Source organism: Centrocercus urophasianus, unplaced genomic scaffold (assembly GCF_019232065.1).
Source record: "Centrocercus urophasianus isolate 14NV4802_14NV808 unplaced genomic scaffold, USGS_Curo_1.0 seq_9, whole genome shotgun sequence".
Lineage (NCBI taxonomy): Eukaryota > Metazoa > Chordata > Aves > Galliformes > Phasianidae > Centrocercus > Centrocercus urophasianus.
Genome location: NW_024885532.1, coordinates 29,387,578 through 29,405,690, shown reverse-complemented (window position 1 = coordinate 29,405,690; position 18,113 = coordinate 29,387,578). Strand labels below are relative to the sequence as shown.

Sequence of the window (18,113 nt, the reverse complement as noted above, 5' to 3'; positions counted from 1 at the left end):
TTCTTTTAATGTTACTCATAATTTATTAACTTCAGAAAATACAATAGTTCTAGTTAGAAGGAACTTAAAAATTTCATCTAGTCCAACTGTCTGACTGTTTGGGGCTGACACTGTTGAAACATTTGTAGAGTAATCACTAGAATTCTGTATATCTACTCGAAGTATTTATTATATTCATGTCAAATGGCAAACTAATAAGAAAAGGATTGCTCTTACAGACAAGTGTTAAACAGTCCTCCTTTGAATAGAATCTCCAAGGGCTACAAGCTGATTGTGTGATATCAGAAATGTTCTTCTGTGAATGTGACTCTGGAGACAGGTGCTTTTGAGCATTAACGTTGCATTGCTGACAAACACTGTGTATATGGCACGAGTGAGGCATTTCAAAAGATGCATTTGGTCTGTTCATGATTCAGAATATTTTGTATGCTGTGCAGTTGGATGTGTTGTTTCTAAAATGTAACATTTTCAATACTGGAAGAGTGATTGATCTGTAATAGATGTGTGATACAAGTCCAACATAGCAAGGGTAAGAATAATGAATTCCATACTTTCGAATACAAATGTAAACATCACAGTCCTCAGTGTCATGTGAATGAAACTACAGACATATTTTAAAGAAATTTTGTTATAGCGTAGATAAAATTGTCCTGGCTGGCTTTCATGAAAATGTAAATCGGTTTCCTTAAATACTGTAGGAAAGAAAAAAGAGTGAATGTTTGCAGCCATCATGCTGTACTTGAAACATTATTTTCGTGACAGTGTGATTGAATGTGTCGGTTAACAGGGACATAAACATTTCAGTTTAGCAGTTACTTATATTTCAATGTCAACAACTGTTTTGCAGTACCAGTTGTAAAGCAGACTTGGGAAAGAGAAGCTGCACTTATTGAATACTACAGTGATTACAGAGACATCTCCATTCCTACTGTAGATTTAGGTGTACCGAATACTGAAAGAGGTAAGTTGTTGACTTACCTCTTGTTGGCAGTTTGTCTGACTTGTTGGCAGTTTGTCCCAAGTAACTGTGTAAAGGTTGTATGTTTTCAGGACAATGCATATATTTCATGCATACTTACTTCAGTAACATGTTCCTGCATCTAAAACTAAAAGAATACTACTTCCACACAGGAAAAGGTTGGAGAGTACAGGTCACCTGTGATTATTGTATTTTTTGAGTAGAAAACTGAATACTTGTAAATGTAATAAAAAGGCATGCAGATTTACTGAAAGAGACAGGAATTGGTGTTATGATGCTGGGCCTAAGATTAATTGCTGTAGTGCATCATGGATCTGTGACAGAACCAAACTCAGACCAAATGGTTACTGAATGTGAACTACTTACTGTATGGTATTCAAACGTTATATGCTTGTGTCTAATATGCCTGTATTTAGGCACAAAAAAGAAATGTTAACTTTGGAAGTTTTTTTCTTTCTTTATGACAAATGTGAGTTTAGAGTGCTCATTTGCTTTGTGTTCGAATAGAGAAAAAAAAGGCTGTGATATGATGGCTTCAGGTTTTTGGGTTTCTTCTTCCATTGCTTTTAGGCATATTGTATGACCTTTAAGCATCATCGTGTAACTCTAGGACCTTTGGTCTACTGGCCTTCTGAACAAAGTAAACTGTTCTGAATTTGCTCCAGTATTGTTTTTGCATCTTTTGTGGAATGTTATACAGAAATCTTGGATTTAATTTTGTAAATACTTGTGTATCAGTCTGCATTAAGTTTGTATTTTCACAAAATCAGCGAAGGCAGGATTTCCTTATCTCTTCAGCAGCAAGTTAGTATTGTTTTTTTTTTTTTTTCCAAAATATTTTAACTGAAAGTAGCTTCAATTATAATATTTCATCCTTCCTTAGTAGGAAGGGTTAGCTTGCTTGTAACCCTAGTATTGATAGCAATACACAATACTGATCTGTAATCTAGATGCTTAAAGACTGTTTTCAGTTGGATTTTTCTGAGGTGTAAAAAAGATTCCATATAAGTCTGAAGTTGTTTTTTTTGTCCTGCTCATTATAAAGACTTTTCACCTTTTAAAACCTACTAAAGGGTTTTACCTTTCAGTTTTACTGTAATCTTACATTGAGTGTTAAGATCTCTCTTCAGAGGAAGTTATCAGAACCTGAGCTGCAGCACAGTAGATCAATGTAGGCATGAGTGTTGACGTGCAATAGACCTGATGCATTATGAAGTATTCAGAAAATATCTCAGAGTACTTTGCAGAAGGAATATCTATCATCATCTCTTCATTTTTTTTTTAGTGTCAGAAATTAAGAGTAGCAGTTTGCCCCGAGTTGTCCAATATGTTAATAGGGTAACTAGAATGTAGCTTGTTTTCCAGGTTTTCATTATTCAAAGACTGTTCATATTAAAGCGTGCTTCAAAATTTTGTTCTTGCATAGAAAGCAATGACCATTTGTGCAAACACCATTCAGTGTAATGAAGCAGATAATTTAAGCTTGTATCTCAGATATTTTTCTAGTCATTTCCAAAATGTTTTAGTCCAGTGAGCACTCTTAATTCAGTAATGATTGACTTTTATGAAATGTCATGATATTTAAATGTATATGTTCTGTTATTCCTTTCCCTCTAGGTCACTGTGGGAAAACTTTTGCCATTTTGGAAAGGTATTTGAATCATAGCTCTCCCAGAACTCCATGGTTAGTCATAGTGGATGATGACACACTGATAAGGTACAAGTTACAGTATTTCAGGGATTACTGCTGTTGATGTTGGTAGGAATTTTAGCAATATTTGTCTCTTTTCCTGTATTTAAGATATACAGCTTTTTCATTTGTTACATTTAGCTTTATATAGTTTCCAGGAATAAAATTGTCACTTTTTGCTCAGCATTCCTGGATCGATATTTAAAAAAGTGTAAACTTGTGATTTAATAAAAGCTATGCATAGTGTTACTATCTAATCCTGTAGTCTCAATATGATAAGGTCACCTGCTGTGATTCTTCAGCGTAGGCATGTATGAGTTGATTGGCTTTAGTAATTTGCAGTCCACTTTTTCAGCTTGTGTTCCTTGCATAAAAGAGTCAGAAGGTTACATGGTCATTTGTCAGAGCCACCCAGGACTGTATTCAGGGACTTGACTTTGTTAGGAAATGAGATCCCATTTACCTGAAAACTGACACTGCAGTATAAGAAAAACAAGGCATGTTGATCAGCAATCAGGATCACGTTGTCATGAGCATCAGAATCAGTGGTTCAAGGAATACTTCACATTAAATTGCAAAAGAAGGAGAATTTGGAAGAGGCTGTAACTGTACAAAAAGCAGTGTTTGTAATAATTAAAACTTGTTTTATTGTCTCCTGATGCCTGGGCTAAAATGATTATTTGCAAAGTTCTTATTATGATTTGAGGGAAAAAAGAATTACACGTTTTCTTCATGGGACTGAATTGAGAAAAACATATTTTAACTAATTGATTCATTGATTGATTTGAGCAAACGCAGCAGTCATATCTCATAGTAAATAGCCCATTGTAAATTTCTGTTTAAAAGTTTGTATCTCTGCTTTCTGTAGAATGTTTGGATTTTCTCCGATCATGTTTTTGCTGTTTGCTAGAATACCACTTAGGCTAGCAATGTCATTTTTGAAATAAATGTCTTTATGGTTTATTTTTTTTCTCTTTGACGGATTTTCCTCTTTCAGTATCTCCAGACTCCGAAAACTGCTCAGCTGCTATGACCCAAATGAACCAGTATTTCTTGGAGAGCGTTATGGTTACGGCTTGGGAACAGGAGGATATAGTTATATCACTGGAGGAGGAGGGTAATTTGTTTCAGCTCCTGCTGAGATCTACATTAGTTCCTGGTTTGAATGCTAATGTTTTGAATTACAGTACAAATCAGTTGCAGCAGAATCAGTAAAGTTTCCTAGTGCAATTAAAAAGCAGTGATGCTCAAAGACCCAAATGTTTGTTACAGTAAGTTGTGCAGCTCAGCAGGAACAGATTTCTAGAGCAAAGTGGTTGGTGCTGAGGACCACGCATGTTTAAGGGGGTTTGTTTTGGTTTGATTGCTCCTGTGAACTTGTGTGCCCGTTACCAATTATCAGCACCACATGTTTTGATGCACATCATGCTGCATTGATTCATCTGACAGAATTCATTCTGCGCACACACAGAACATCTGTGTGATTCAAAGTATTGTCAGCAGAGACTGCTGGGATGTTTCCCTAAAAGAGTTTGCTTCTGATCTGAACTGTGGTGGAGTTTAAGGAGAACCTAAAGAAGCACATTGAATGATACAGATTGCTGCAGTGAAACTGCTCTTTTCTTGTTTTTTGTCTTTATCCAAGCATGGGTAAAAAGTAAAACCGCTGGTGATTTTTAAATTCATGCAGTCATTTATGGAGAGATAGATGAGGAAGGAATCTTATATTCTTTCCTGATAAAAAAGTCTTCTAGAAAGTGCATTGTGGGTTAAGCCCATGCATGAGAAATATGGACCGCTGTGATTGTGTGTAGAAATTGGTTTAAATTAACATTTATGTGGTATTTCAGTTTGGCTTGTATTACACTGAGAACCATCGTAAGAAGCATCTTGTGTGTCTAAAGCAAGTCGTGTCTTTTGCTTGCCCTTAGCATCATTTCATGTGAAAATTAATGGCTAAATAAGGAACGACTGAATAAAATAAAAAATTAAGTAAGCTCCCTAATTGTTTTGCTTAGTTCTATAAAATCTTGTTTAAATAGTGTATATTCTTGAGCTAAGAAATATACCTTGCATCTTGTTGGTCATAAAGTGAATGAACTCATGAAGCTGTGTAGCAGATTTGAAGCTTGAATTTCTGGAGTGTGATCTGTAATAGTTAGAGCACCCTGTACTGGGCTAACTGAATGATGTAACCTCAGAAAAAACAGTCGTGGAATGCTCTACAAAAGTATTCCCTCTGCTGCTGAATTTAAGACAGCATCATGCTTCTGGTCTATTGGAGGCTTATTTTAGTGATAATAACCTACAGGCTCCAGGCTCTTGTTAGATGAGCAAGAAAGAAACAAGAAGCCTTTCATATAGCTTCAAGGAACATTTTTTCTTTATGGAGAGAACTCAGTATAGCAAAGGGTTCAGGGAATGACAGTTGAGGTTTAGAGTTCTTCTTTTTTTGTTTATATGAGAACTAACCAGAAAATATATTAGAATAAGATAGAAGAGAATATCCCTTTAAAATCCTGATGAAATGTAGGAGTAATTGTCAGTGGTAAAAAATGAAGGCTAGCTAAGTAATGGTTGGAATAGCAGCATAATTAGTTTTCATTATGTGGAGTAATTATCTTTCAGAAAATGCCTTTTGCATTACTTACCAGTAATGACTTCTCAAATCCTCAAATTCCAGATAAGTTGCATTGGAGGGCTATGTGTTGTCTTGCAACTTTACATCAGTTAGCAACTTAATCATTTTAAGTCATTTTGTTACTTTAGTACTTACTGCACAATGCTTTTTGTTTGCTTTTTTTTTGTTCTTTTCTCCTCCTCAGGATGGTTTTCAGTAGAACAGCTGTTCAGAGGCTGCTTGCTAGTAAGTGCCGGTGTTACAGCATGGATGCACCTGATGATATGGTCCTGGGGATGTGTTTCAGTGGCTTGGGAATCCCTATAACACACAGCCCGCTATTCCATCAGGTCAGAATGTTGTTTTTACTAGTGCTTAAAACATGTTTTGTTCTTTTAATGGTATGCATAAAATAAGACTCATAAATATTAGCAAGTGGACCAATGTGTAATAATCATAACCAAAATGCTGCTACAACAACTCACTTCTCTCTGGAACATTTGACCAGCAATTCAAAGCATGAATTATTACATGTACAGTAATTGTTTATAAGTTTATAGCAGTTCATAGGATATTTTGTTTACTCTGTAACAGAGGTGAGCCCTTTGAAAAACAAATAGAATGAGTTGCCACATGCTTTGAATACTTGTGGTATGTCGTAGAATCGTAGAATGGTTTGGGTTAGAAGGGACATTTAAGACCAACTAGTTCCAACCCCCTGCTATAGGCAGGGACACCTCCCTCTAGACCAGGTTGCTCAAAGCCCCATCCAGCCTGGCCTTGAATGCTTCCAGGAAGGGGGTATGCACAGCCTAACTGGGAAAAAAAAGAAGCTCAGAAAACTAAACAAAACACAACACTGAAAATTTCTTTTCTTCAGGAAATAGAGACTTGATAGTGAAATTTTTCAGGGAATTTATTTTCTCTGCTTACTCCAATCACAGAATCACAGAATGGCCAGGGTTGGAAGGGACCTCAAGGATCATGAATCTCCAACCCCCCCCACCACATGCAGGGCCACCAACCTCCACATTTAGACCAGGCTGCCCAGGGCCCCATCCAACCTGGCCTTGAACACCTCCAGGGACGGGGCATCCACAGCCTCTCTGGGCAGCCTGTGCCAGCACCTCACCACTCTGTAAAGAGCTTCCCCCTGGTATCCAACCTAAATCTTTTCTGCTTCAACTTAAAACCATTTCCCCTTGTCCTGCTGTTACCTATCCTTTCAAAGAGTTGATTCCCCTCCTGTTTATAGGCTCCCTGTAGGTATTGGAATTTTTCTACTGATCCAGCATTTATTATTCTGAATCCACTTATTACTGAATCTATATGAATATATGTAGAAATGTTCCTCCAGCTGTTGCTTTGATGGCAGATTCAGAGGAATGGTACAAATATCTTCTGATAAATTGATCTATGCCAACACAAGGGAAAAATAGGTCACAAATCACAATTTTCCTGTTAAGTGTATCTCCAGTTAGGGAGAATGGGATTGGAATAGATTTGAATCCGCTGTCAAGAATAGTTAACAATGTATCTGTAACATGACAATGGAAAACAGAATGCACCAAGTCCCAGTGAGGTATGCTGAGTCATGGAACAAATAAATAATTTTCTTTCCTCCCATGGTACAAGAGTGAAGAAGCACTTGTGATTTTTCCAAACTGTGTAAACCCTTCTTTTAAAAAATCAGCATTTAAGTCAGTGTAGTGCCGGATGTTTCTCAGATGTTCATCTGCTTAAAATTTGGAAAGATTGGTGTTGTTGAATATAAACCAAGATTAAGTTGAAAGGCTGATTGAAAATTAGTAGAGTACCAAGTAATTCAAAGCAGCTGCCAGGGTCAGAGAGGAAGTTAGCTAACTAAATTATCAGTGTTCCCCACATTGACATTTTTTCCTGATTATATTTACTGTTTAGAGGAGTGGGAAGACAAGGATGCTCCATTCAGAATTTTAATTCCCTGACCAAGAAATATACTGATTTCTTTTTCTGCTTTATTTTATCATCACTTCTTTCAGTATAAATATGAAAGAAAGCAAGTAATGCATCTTAATCAGCAAAATTATAAAATAATTTGCTTGTGGAAGTTTGGGGGGTTTCCTATACAGGGGTTTTATTTTTTTTTTTTTCAAATGAGAGATTGAAAAACTAGAGCTCATCTCACAGATGTGTAGGAGTGGCACTTAAAGAACAAAACAAAGCACTTATTTGTAATCCTTAATAATGTGCACTTGATTACTGATTCACTTAGAAAGTGAAACCCTAGTGGTTTGCAGAGAATTACACTTGAATTGTAATTCATTTTTACCATCTCTTACAACAAATCCTAATTTAGTGTGCCTTTAACAAAGATGAAGTCTGAGAAAAGAACTCCAGTTTTGAGTTTTGAGTGTGCTGATTCCCACTGTTCTGTGACAAATATTGTTAAAGCAAAGAAGCCAGAACTGGATTTTTGTGACAACTAGAAAATTATTTTGGGGGTCCTTCTTGGTCGTACAGCTGGATTTCTTTTTTTAATAAACAGTCTGTGTGTCAAAAACACATACTCAGATTTCTTAATGTCAGCATTTTCTTTACTGATTTTGTGCCTGGAGCGTATAGGAAAGGGCTGGAAGAATGCTGCCCATAGAATTCATTACTTCAGCCATCAAGAGGCTGAAATGTACGGTATTCGGTCAGTTATGAGCTTAGGCATCAAATCATTGATTCAGTGTCCTAACCACCCAATTTTCTTCTTTTGTCTTGTACCTGAAGAAAAAGCGAATGCATCTTCCCGCATATTAAAAAATATTTACTAACACGAAGTGCTTCCTGAATAAAGTTCTGAATGTCTTTACTGCATTTCTCTAAAAAAAAAATAGTTATTTTACCACAGATCACTGCAGAGCAGGCTTTTTTTATATAGAGATGCACTTACATGCCATTAAATTGTCAGATGAGATGAAACATGCTTGGCACGTTAAAATTGAGCTGCATCATGAGAGTTTGTTGTAATTCTGTCTCTTCTGATACAACCCAATAAAGAATAATGCAGTTTTCTGGCACCATAATATTTCTTGCCTTTAGTAGTCTTTCCCTGTCATAAAACTGCATACATTCCAGCAGCTGTATTTGGGATCCTACAGTCACAGTGCCAGGGTTAGCATCTCTCAGGAGGAGGAGAAGAAAGACAATACTGCATACAATGATTTTCTTATTATTGGACACAAACAATGTATTTAAACAGGTGTGACACAAACAGTGCTGCTCACTGCTTGCATTCATAGGTGGTGGCCATTTCACCCTGAGAAATAGGACACGGTTAATTCCAGTGTACTTCATAGCATGACGACTGCAGTGCACGAGGTCTAAACTAACACCTATAATTTTACAGAATGATATAAAATAACCTCTGTTGTTACCCTGTATATTTTTATATTTGTTGTGATACAGAGGCCACTGAATGGTGGTACTCTCTGATTATATACTTCTTCTTTAGAAGCTTGTGGTAGCAAGAGTAATGAGAGGATGTTGGACTAGATGATCTTGTAGGTCCTTTCCAACCTCGAGATTCTATGATTCCTTGTTGAGTACAAATGGCTTTGGTTTGTTCTTCCTTCTTAGGCACGGCCAATGGACTACCCCAAAGACTACCTTTCTCACCAGATTCCAGTGTCATTTCACAAACACTGGAATATTGATCCAGTGAAGGTGTATTTCACATGGCTGGCACCAAACACAGAAGAGGCACTTAATGGAAAGAAAGTTGAATTTAACAGAGAGGACTTATAAGAAGGAGAAGAATTAAAGTATCAATTAACGTACTGCAGGTGAGAGGCAGTCACTACTGTGATTTTTGTGTCGTTCTTATACTGATGATCTTTTTGTGACATAGCAGAGAATGTTTTGTTCCCGTTACTTCAGAGCAGTGGATGAAGGCTTGTAATCAACTTGTGGATTGTTTTGTTATGCTTGGTTTCTTTTTAAATATCTTAGAGCTTTATACATCCGTGAACTTGCCACACATTCAGACACACACTACTTTGTCTGCATTCTGTTTTGGTCTGTGAATGATACAGCATCCATTTGCATTTCCTTCATTTGCTCTTGCAAAAGCTGCAGTTCTTTATTTGGGAGCTTAATGTTGAATATCTGTTAAATGCCCATTGAACATTGTGTCTGATTGACCTTCAGGAAACAGTTCTCTCAACTGTTCTGAAGAGGTTTCTGGTGAATGAGAGAGGAGACAGGACTTTATTTCTGTGACCAGGAGCTGGATTGTTTGAAAGCTTTGTGCTCCTTTGTGCTCATTTCAATTGGAAACTGGAGGTTCCTGGTGGACCAAGTGTGAGCTGCTCGTGTACCTTTAAGTTCATCAGAATTTCTGACAATGTCACCTTCTAAAGAACTGGGATTTCCGAAGCGGCCACGGGAGGTCACTGTAGCTCCTCTAGAAACCTAAATCGTGGTGTAACTCTTTGGCAAGTATAAATGGGACTTAAGGATTTTTGAAGATCTGTCGCTTCACTGTTGCTGATGTGCGTGTTTCCATAGTACATGGATGACAGCTTTAAAAAGTTTGCAGTGTTCCTAATTTATATCATCAAGATAAGTAATTTTGTGCTTACAGTATGTAAAAACTGATTCATATTTAATTGTTCTTCATTGTTTTCTTTGAGTAATTCAGTTTTGTAGAAATGTTTGTACAAAAACTGGCTTCAGTGTGTTTTAAACTAATTTTTATACTGCAAAACTTTTAAGGGAACAGTATATGACACTTGTATGCTGTTACTTAACTTCACTTGGTATATTGTAACCAAATACAGGGTCTTAAAGCCATACTGCTGAGGTCATTTGTGGTTTTGCTTTGGTTTTTGGTAGGTTAGAAATTGGTTCCATTCCAAAGTAATGCAAAGTATGTCCAAATAGGGGAGCCACTGATTCCAGTTACTGAAGTTGTAGAAACACTTGTTTGTGAATGTAGCTTGTGGTATTTTAAGCATTTGAATAGCAAGCACATATTCCTAACAGATTCATGTACTGATTACATAGGAGAGATCCATGTTATGTATTTTTTTCTTCCCACTATCAGTGCCTTAAACAGTAGACATTTACTGATACCAGGGCTGTGTTCTCTGGCACCGTGGATGTATTGTCAATTGTGTTTACTGTTTAGAACTGTGAGAGCTGAAAGCGGAATAAAAGCATTCTTGTCTAACCTTTTGTGCCTTCTTCCTCCTTACAAAAAGAAGAGTATGGGATTCTTCAGACCCTTTGCCATAAGTTTATCAGCTGAATGATATTCTGTGGTCAGTTGTGCTAAAAAAATGTTTAAACAGTTTGGGTTTTTTTGTTTTCATATTCTGACCTTACATGCTTCCCTTTGAAGTTAATTTTCTTCCCTATTTTTGTGCAAATTAAAAATGCTTTTCTATTGGAGTCCTCATGAAATTGGGAATCTTAATGATATCACAAAATTCTCTGCACAATTATGTATCATTGTGTTCTCCAAAGGTCTTTCCATATAGTCCAATCAACTCCTGCCTCAAACTGGTGATATTTCATACTTCTTGGGCCCTGTAGAGGATGAATAGTCAGGCAAAGCTGACAGTTTTTGGATCCATGCTGTGTTGCACTTGTATGCTTCTGTCTTACTTAAAGATTGGTATTCGTTCACTGCTTAGCTACACGGACTTATTCATCTGATGTGATAAATACATTAGCAACTCATAAACTTCATTTCATTTTCTGTTGCTGTTAGCTCTGAGCTTTGTTGCAATGATTCCAGACGTATTACCAAGCATAAAAATTGTGATTCCAGTCTTTGTGGTTTTGAAGACAATGAAGCGGTAATTTGCTGAGCATCCCATCCCCAACACTTTCTAATTTTTGAGATGTAAGTAATAATGTGCAGACAGCAATATGACAAAAGTGACCCTTTATCCCAAGAACTAAATGTAGTTGTTTTTTTTTTTCTTTTTCAAGCAGAGGAACCCAGTTTCTGAAAACAAAATGTGAAACCTTCTGTATTGAGTTTAGTTTTAGTAGACTCAACAAGACTGTTACCATTGGAAATCTAAAGATAAAACTGGGCTGTAATGAGCCTGAACAGTAATACTGTTTTTCAGGAAAACCAAGAGGAACGTAAGTGTTACAACGTCAAAGAAAAGCAAGAGAAATGAAATTCACAAACTGCGTTTATAGCAGACATTAAAATGGAGCAGCAGAGTTGATTACATGAAGTTCTAGAACTGTGTTGTGAAAAGAAACAAACAAAAACAACTTGGAATCATTATTAACTGTTTGCTTTGAATGTGTTCATAACACACACACACACAAAAAACAAACATTGGTTTTGATAATTTGTGTTCAGGAGCCCAAAACAATCTATCTTGCAATATTGATGTACTTAACATAGCAGGAAAAGATGAGTGATGAAGAGTTTGAGTTCCACCATGGACTGAATTTGAGAATGAAGGCTATGAATTCAATGTTTCATAGCATTGCAGGCTGGTTGAGGTTGGAAAGTGCCTCTGAAGAACATCTGATCCACTGCCCTGCACCCAGAGCAGGGTGCCCAGGGCCATGTCCAGGCAGCTTTGGAAGGTCTCTAAGGAGGAGACCCTGCTGCCTCTGGGCAGCCTGTGCCAGTGCTGTATGACTGCACAGCACAGAAGTGCTCCTGGTGTTCAGATGGAACCGCCTGTTTTCCAGCTTGTACCCATGGCCTTTTGTCCCAGCCTCCACGGAAAAGAGCCTGGCCCACACTCACTGCACCTCTTCCTTCAAGTGTTTTTGGTATTGGTGGGGTTACTCCCTTGAGCCTCTTCTTCTCCAGGCTGAATGGTCCCACATCTCTCAGCCTTCCTCATAGGATGTTCCAGTCCTATCGTCACCTCGGGAGCCCCACATTAAGACCCTTCCCAGCACGTCCAGACCTTTCTGTACTAGGAGGCCTAAAGCTGGACACGCAGTATAGTGGACACAATACTCCCAAGTGCAGCTTCAGCATTGTTGAGCAGAGGGGGAGGATTGCTTCTCTTGACCTACTGATAACGCTTTGCCTAATGCAGCCAAGAATACCATTAGTCTTCTGAGTAGCACAGGCACACTGTTGACTGATATTCAACTCTGTGCCCACCAGGACCCCCAGGACCTTTTCTGCAGAGCTGCTATCCAGCTGGGTGCTCCCAGTCTGTATCAGTGCCTGGGGCTATTCCTGCCCAGGAGCAGGGCTCTGCACTTCCTGTTGAACTTCATCAGATTTTTGTCAGCCCACCTCTCCCACCTGTCAAGTAATTGCAGCAAATGCTGCCTTTGATCTTCACATTCCCCACAAGCCTCTCCTTTCGTTTGCATTTAGAAACAAATTTGGCTGAGTTTATCTAAGAGATTTCTCTGAGGTATCTTTCACATGGAGCAGGTCAGGAGCACTGCTCTGGGCGCTATGCTTTGATTCAGCCCACATGGCAGTCCCGTGGCCTCCTCCTGCCCTTCATGCAGCAGTTCTCAATGTTTCTCTTATCCTGATACACCAAGTCATCATTTGTTCTCTCTCTTCCTGTTACAGTTTGTTTACACAGGAATCTTCCTGTTAATGGATTATAAATTAAACAAAATGCTTCCGTCTTATAAATGCTAGCTCTGGAATTACTTCACACTTAATAAACAGTGAAGTACATTTCTAACACAACAAAATGTGGACAGTCGTCCCATAATCACCAAGTTACTTCTTGTGGGGAACTCTAATCCAGTGTCTAACAATGACTGGAAGTCCTATCAGAGTAAGGTACGATTTTGTTTTGCAAGAGCTGACCTGTCCCTGCCATGGCTTGCCACTTGTACACTAAGTGGTGTAATTAGCACTTCAACAAAAGCTCATTTTAGAAGCATGCAAGTACCCTGCCCATCTTTCAGAATCTGATACAACATTTCATGTTCTTCCAGCATCCTGGTAGCCACTGTTAGTGAGAGTCAGTGATCGTTTGACCTTTGCTTGTAATTGAACTGCTACATTCTTAAAATCTTTTTCCTTGTTTGAATGATCGTCCTGGAATGTCAGGTGGGTTATGATGGGTAGGATAGAAGTCGTAGAAATGCAGGAAGTAAAGGAAAGAGATACTGGGGTCAAGCTGTAAAAATGTAACATGGTCTATGCAACTTTCATACTCTCACATTCACTTGTGCTCAGATTTTAGGTCACGTTACATTGGTCTCATCAAGCCTTTCTGACAAGTTTCCATTGTACATATCAGCACTACCATGATGGGCTGTGGATTTACCTTAACTGCAGACAGCCTCCTGCAGCAATCCATTGCTTTCTTCCTTGTGCATAAATTTACCCTCACTCTGCAACCTCTGCAGAGCTCAGACTCCAAGCAGAGGTGAGTCATCTCCCACCCTGACATCCACCAGCCCCGAGGCAAGGTCCCAAAACAGCACAGGTTACTGTCAGTTTCAAGTGAATGTGTGAACATAGTGAATGCATCTCATGGTTCCACAGGCTAACAACAAAAACGCTGTCCTTGGGAAGCAGCATTCAAGAGCCACAACACAGTGCTCCATTCACTGAAGGCAAGGTTGTACTGCAGAACCATCCAACCGAACAGATCCCAACAGGTGACACTGTGGCTGGGCTTGTTAAATTTTCACTGCCTCCATGAGGCATGAAGAGACATTGAATGGAAACTTTAAAAGCAGTGCGGTGACTCAGGTTCTTACTGCCCCTTGAGATGTTTGCTTGTCAACATTCGTTTAAGTAGAAAGCATCATACCTTTGAGATAAAAAGTAACAAATTCCAGAGTTTGTTCACTTTTTGTGTCTAGAGATAGTGAGAAATGATGCCAAGGGTAACAGGGACCGGTGAGAACACAGAGTTCTGTTTTGTTCAGCAGAACATTAAGAGCCTACAAGTATCTATCTGAAAAGGCACAAGAGAGGCTGAGGTGTCTAATAATGAGTGATACAGAGAAGGTAAGCAGAGAAGGTTTTTTCACTCTCATAACACAGCTTTGAGGAGGTGTACAACAAACTTGTCAGAGAAGTTTCAAAACAGGCGAGTTCTTTTTCAGAACGCAAAACCAAACTGCCAGACCTGACAGCACAGGCTGTGCACAGACTGAAAACTACAAATGGATTTGGAAAGGAACTGTGCTGAATCCCAGAAGGTCTCCAAAGGGCCTATAAACACAGTGGTTTCAAAAAGCATCCTCAAGCTAAGGCTCTGAGTCTGGGCTGAACGGACCTTTGTCTTCCCTGTGACTCTGTGTAATGTCTTTTTGCACAAAGTGCAGTTTGAAGGGAAGGCTGGGGGTTTGTGGTTTCTACTGGTGATGGCTGTGTACTTCAGTCTCTGTGTATACAGAGCATCAGAGCATCTCATGGTTGTCTAAGTAAGGAGCCATCTCAAAGATGAGCAGAGTATCTGTCAACTCCCTGTTTTCCTCTGCCATGTCAGTGCTTGGGGAGCTCAGGAAAGAGAACTGTTGTCATGGTTTGGCTCATGGGCCATTCATGCATTCAAACTTAAGTGCTAATTTACCACCACTTGTGTGCCCAGGAACATCCCAAAGGAAAAGATCCCAAAGCTCAGGTTCTGCAGAGCAGCCTGGCTATCTTTGGTGAGTGTGGTTTTAGAATTTCAGAGAAACTGAGCAGCTTTTCATGCCAGGAAGTGAGCAAGCTTTGGAGTTGATATGTTGACAGTATGGGACCAACCTGTCAGTAGGCTCATCGTCAGGAGGACTGATCGCTCTGGGAAAGAGTCTCAGCTGCCTCTAACCCCCGCACTACAAGCAGGTGTTATGGTTTGATCTAGGAATCATCCTTGAAGACAAAGTGCTTGAGATCAATCTGCTCCAAAGTCTAACTAGAAATGCCAAGTATTCCACTGCAGGGCAGAGCTAAACCTGTGTTCTTTTGAAATCCTGCATTTGATAGGAATAATTCATGCCTCCCTCTCATTTGGCTGACTTCCAGTTCCCTCAGAAAACATATCACAGCTCAGCAATCCTACACCTGGCCCAAACCGTTGTGTTCAGCAGCTCTCCTGGTGCAGCAGGGAGAAATTCAAGGCACGTAGTTCAGGATTCTCCTGAGAGATGCCTGGTGTCTGTTAAAGGAGCTTTCTTTAGGTTTTCAGACACAGCTGCTCATGACCTTGTAATAGCCACGGTTTCTGCTGTGCACATACTACAAATGATTTAAATGATGGCAGGTTATCCCTAGGAAACTAGTTCATCCGTTGGATGCCCCTTCAGACATGTGAAGCTTTTCCTGTGCTTATGACAATTGTTGCATTGCCTCCTATGCTACTAACCCTAACCAGGTCAGGACCAAATAACTGCACGTATACACCAATATGATGAACAGCAAAATGGTGTTTATTACACGTGAAACCTAGCTTATGCACCCTATGTGCCTCGTCTACGCCCCTAAAGCATGTGCCATACATCAATCATAGAGCTTGGGAGGCCTTGCCACATCACATCCCGAGGGATGTCTCGCAGTCTCCTACTACATCTCCCCCTCTCCAAGCTCAATAAAGCCTTACGCGTTCCATCGAGATCCACCAAATAATCCTAACAACCTAACAACCTATTAACCTAATGATCCTAATGTCCTAAACGTTTTTACATAAAACGATATATTGCATTCTTAGACCATGCTGATTTGTTCATCTTAGCATTCGCCATTCGAGTCATTAGTCTCAGCATATGCCATACCTATATATATAATATGACTACAAGTATGACTACAAACCAAACGCTAAGCATATTAATGTTAGACCTGATACAACTACAACTGAATACAGAATATCCCCATTGAATATCCCCGTTGCTATAGGGAACCACCCAAGAAGCACTTCCCAACAGTGGTGTTCTCCGTCCTTCTTTACTCCCTCTAGGACGTGATGTATCTCTCTCTTGTCATGGTGAACAGTGATGAAGGTTTTCTGTCCACTGTCTGATGCGTTTTAGTAGTTGGTACAGGTCATCATGTTGCAAGAGCTTCCTTACCAAAGCAAGATTCATCCCAATTGGAGCGGGTGATAGGTCTTTAATCAGCGTGTAATTAGCCTGCAATAAATCGCCCTCTTATTCTCTGTGTGTTTTGCACACCATGACCTGGCTTTGCAGATTGAAGGGAATGGGCACAAGTAACATTTTAAATCACACATCTAGTTGAAACCAAATGTTCTTGAACACCTGTAACAGGTGAGCATTTCATTGGCTCCAGACAGCGTTAACCACACTTCTGGCAGGCCAGGCTCTTCTCCAGTGGTGCACAGTGATGGGACAAGGAGCAATAGCCTAGAACTTGAACATAGGAAGTTCTGTACCAACACATGGAAAGGACCTGTCTGGACCCCTACCTGTGTGACCTATAGTAAGGTTTTTGCTTTAGCAGGGGGCTGCACTCGAGATTTCTTCCAACCCCCTGCAATTCTGTGATTCTGTGGCTACAGACAGAGCTGTATGTGCTGCTTCTGGGTGAGCAGATCTTTCCTAATTTGTTTCCCACTGAGAGTGCTCGTGCTATGTCACAAGAAAGCAGCACTCTGCTTTTACACACTCAGAATCACAGAGCAGGCCAGGTATCCCTGCAGGTCACCTTGTCCAACCTCTGCTCTAGTAAGGACACCAGAGCAGGGTGCCCAGGGCCATGTCCAGACAGTTTTGGAAGATCTCCAAGGAGGAGACTCTGCGGTCTCTGGGCAGCCTGTGTCAGTGCTCTGTCCCTGCAAAGCACAGCAGTGCTTCTGGTGTTCAGAGGGAAATGCTTTTGTGCCTGATTTGTGCCCATGGCCTCTGGTCCTGGCTCTGGGCATCACTGACAGAACCTGGCTCCACCTAATCTGCATCTTCCCATCAGATACTGACACATATTGATAAGGTCCACCCTGAGCCTCTGGGTGTGACAAGTGTATTATAAACATCAGCTCAGCCTGTTCTCTGCAAATAAATATGAGTTTGGGGAATCAAGGCAAACAGATTTATATATATGAAAATCTACATTATAGTGTCAGTCACAAAGTCATGAACCTTAATGTTTTGAAACCCACTACTGGTAATTCTAACTATTAACAGCTTTTGAAAAGGAAGAGATCAAAATAGATCAAAATAGCCTTTTCCAAGGCTAAAAATAGAGAGGTATTCCTCTTGATTCAGTGTTGAGATGCAAAGCCAAGGTGAACAGTTTGCTTTCTGCTACAAAGAAAGAAGATAGATGGAAGTGGTAGCATCAGCTGGGAGGAAGGCAGGGCTGCCTGACAGCTTATCTTACGTGATGAATGGAAGTCTGTTTGCTATGGTGAGCACTGTATCTCTCTATTTTGTGGCCTATGGAAAAATAAAGCAGGTTCTGAGGCTGGCTTTGCTTGGAGGATGCAGTGCACACACACCCACCTAAGCTCAGACTTATGTATTTGGGATGAAACTGAGAGATACTTCTTCACTCAATTCTCGAAGTCCACGCAAACGAAGCCTGTGCCCAGATGGAAATTTCTGTGGATACCTGGACAGCAGGACTTCACTCTTAGTGGGATGTTGGAAATAAGCACACCAACCAGATCCACTTCAGGACATGCTCTTGAAGACTCTTTCCTGAATGTTTCATGAATTGAGCTCATGCACAAACTCAAAGGAAAGAAGAAGGCCCATGAAATGTGGAAAAAGGGTCTGACTACTTGGGAAGAATACAGGAATGTTGTCAGGGTCTGCAGGGATGCGACAAGGAAGGCTAAAGCCTGCCTGGAATTAAATCTGGCAAAGGGGATAAAAGATAATAAAAAAGGTTTTTTCAAGTACATTAACAGTAAAAGGAAGACTAGGGAGAATGT

The 18,113-nt window shown here is 39.7% G+C and overlaps 1 protein-coding gene across 2 annotated transcripts in view; it reads left to right on the top strand.

The window, feature by feature from the left end:
• The window catches only part of B3GLCT (beta 3-glucosyltransferase), a 46,961-nt gene extending 36,777 nt beyond the window's left edge, over positions 1-10,184 (top strand). Inside the window, exons 11-16 of one of the 2 annotated variants that reach the window (XM_042839127.1) lie at positions 848-961; positions 2,597-2,696; positions 3,667-3,786; positions 5,495-5,639; positions 8,896-9,101; positions 9,466-10,184. In XM_042839127.1, coding sequence (XP_042695061.1) covers positions 848-961; positions 2,597-2,696; positions 3,667-3,786; positions 5,495-5,639; positions 8,896-9,063 — 647 coding nt within the window. In that variant the 3' untranslated portion in view covers positions 9,064-9,101; positions 9,466-10,184. Of the gene's footprint in view, positions 1-847; positions 962-2,596; positions 2,697-3,666; positions 3,787-5,494; positions 5,640-8,895 lie in introns of both variants that reach the window. The other variant, XM_042839126.1, reaches the window with a different exon arrangement.
• The last annotated feature ends 7,929 nt before the right edge of the window (positions 10,185-18,113 follow it).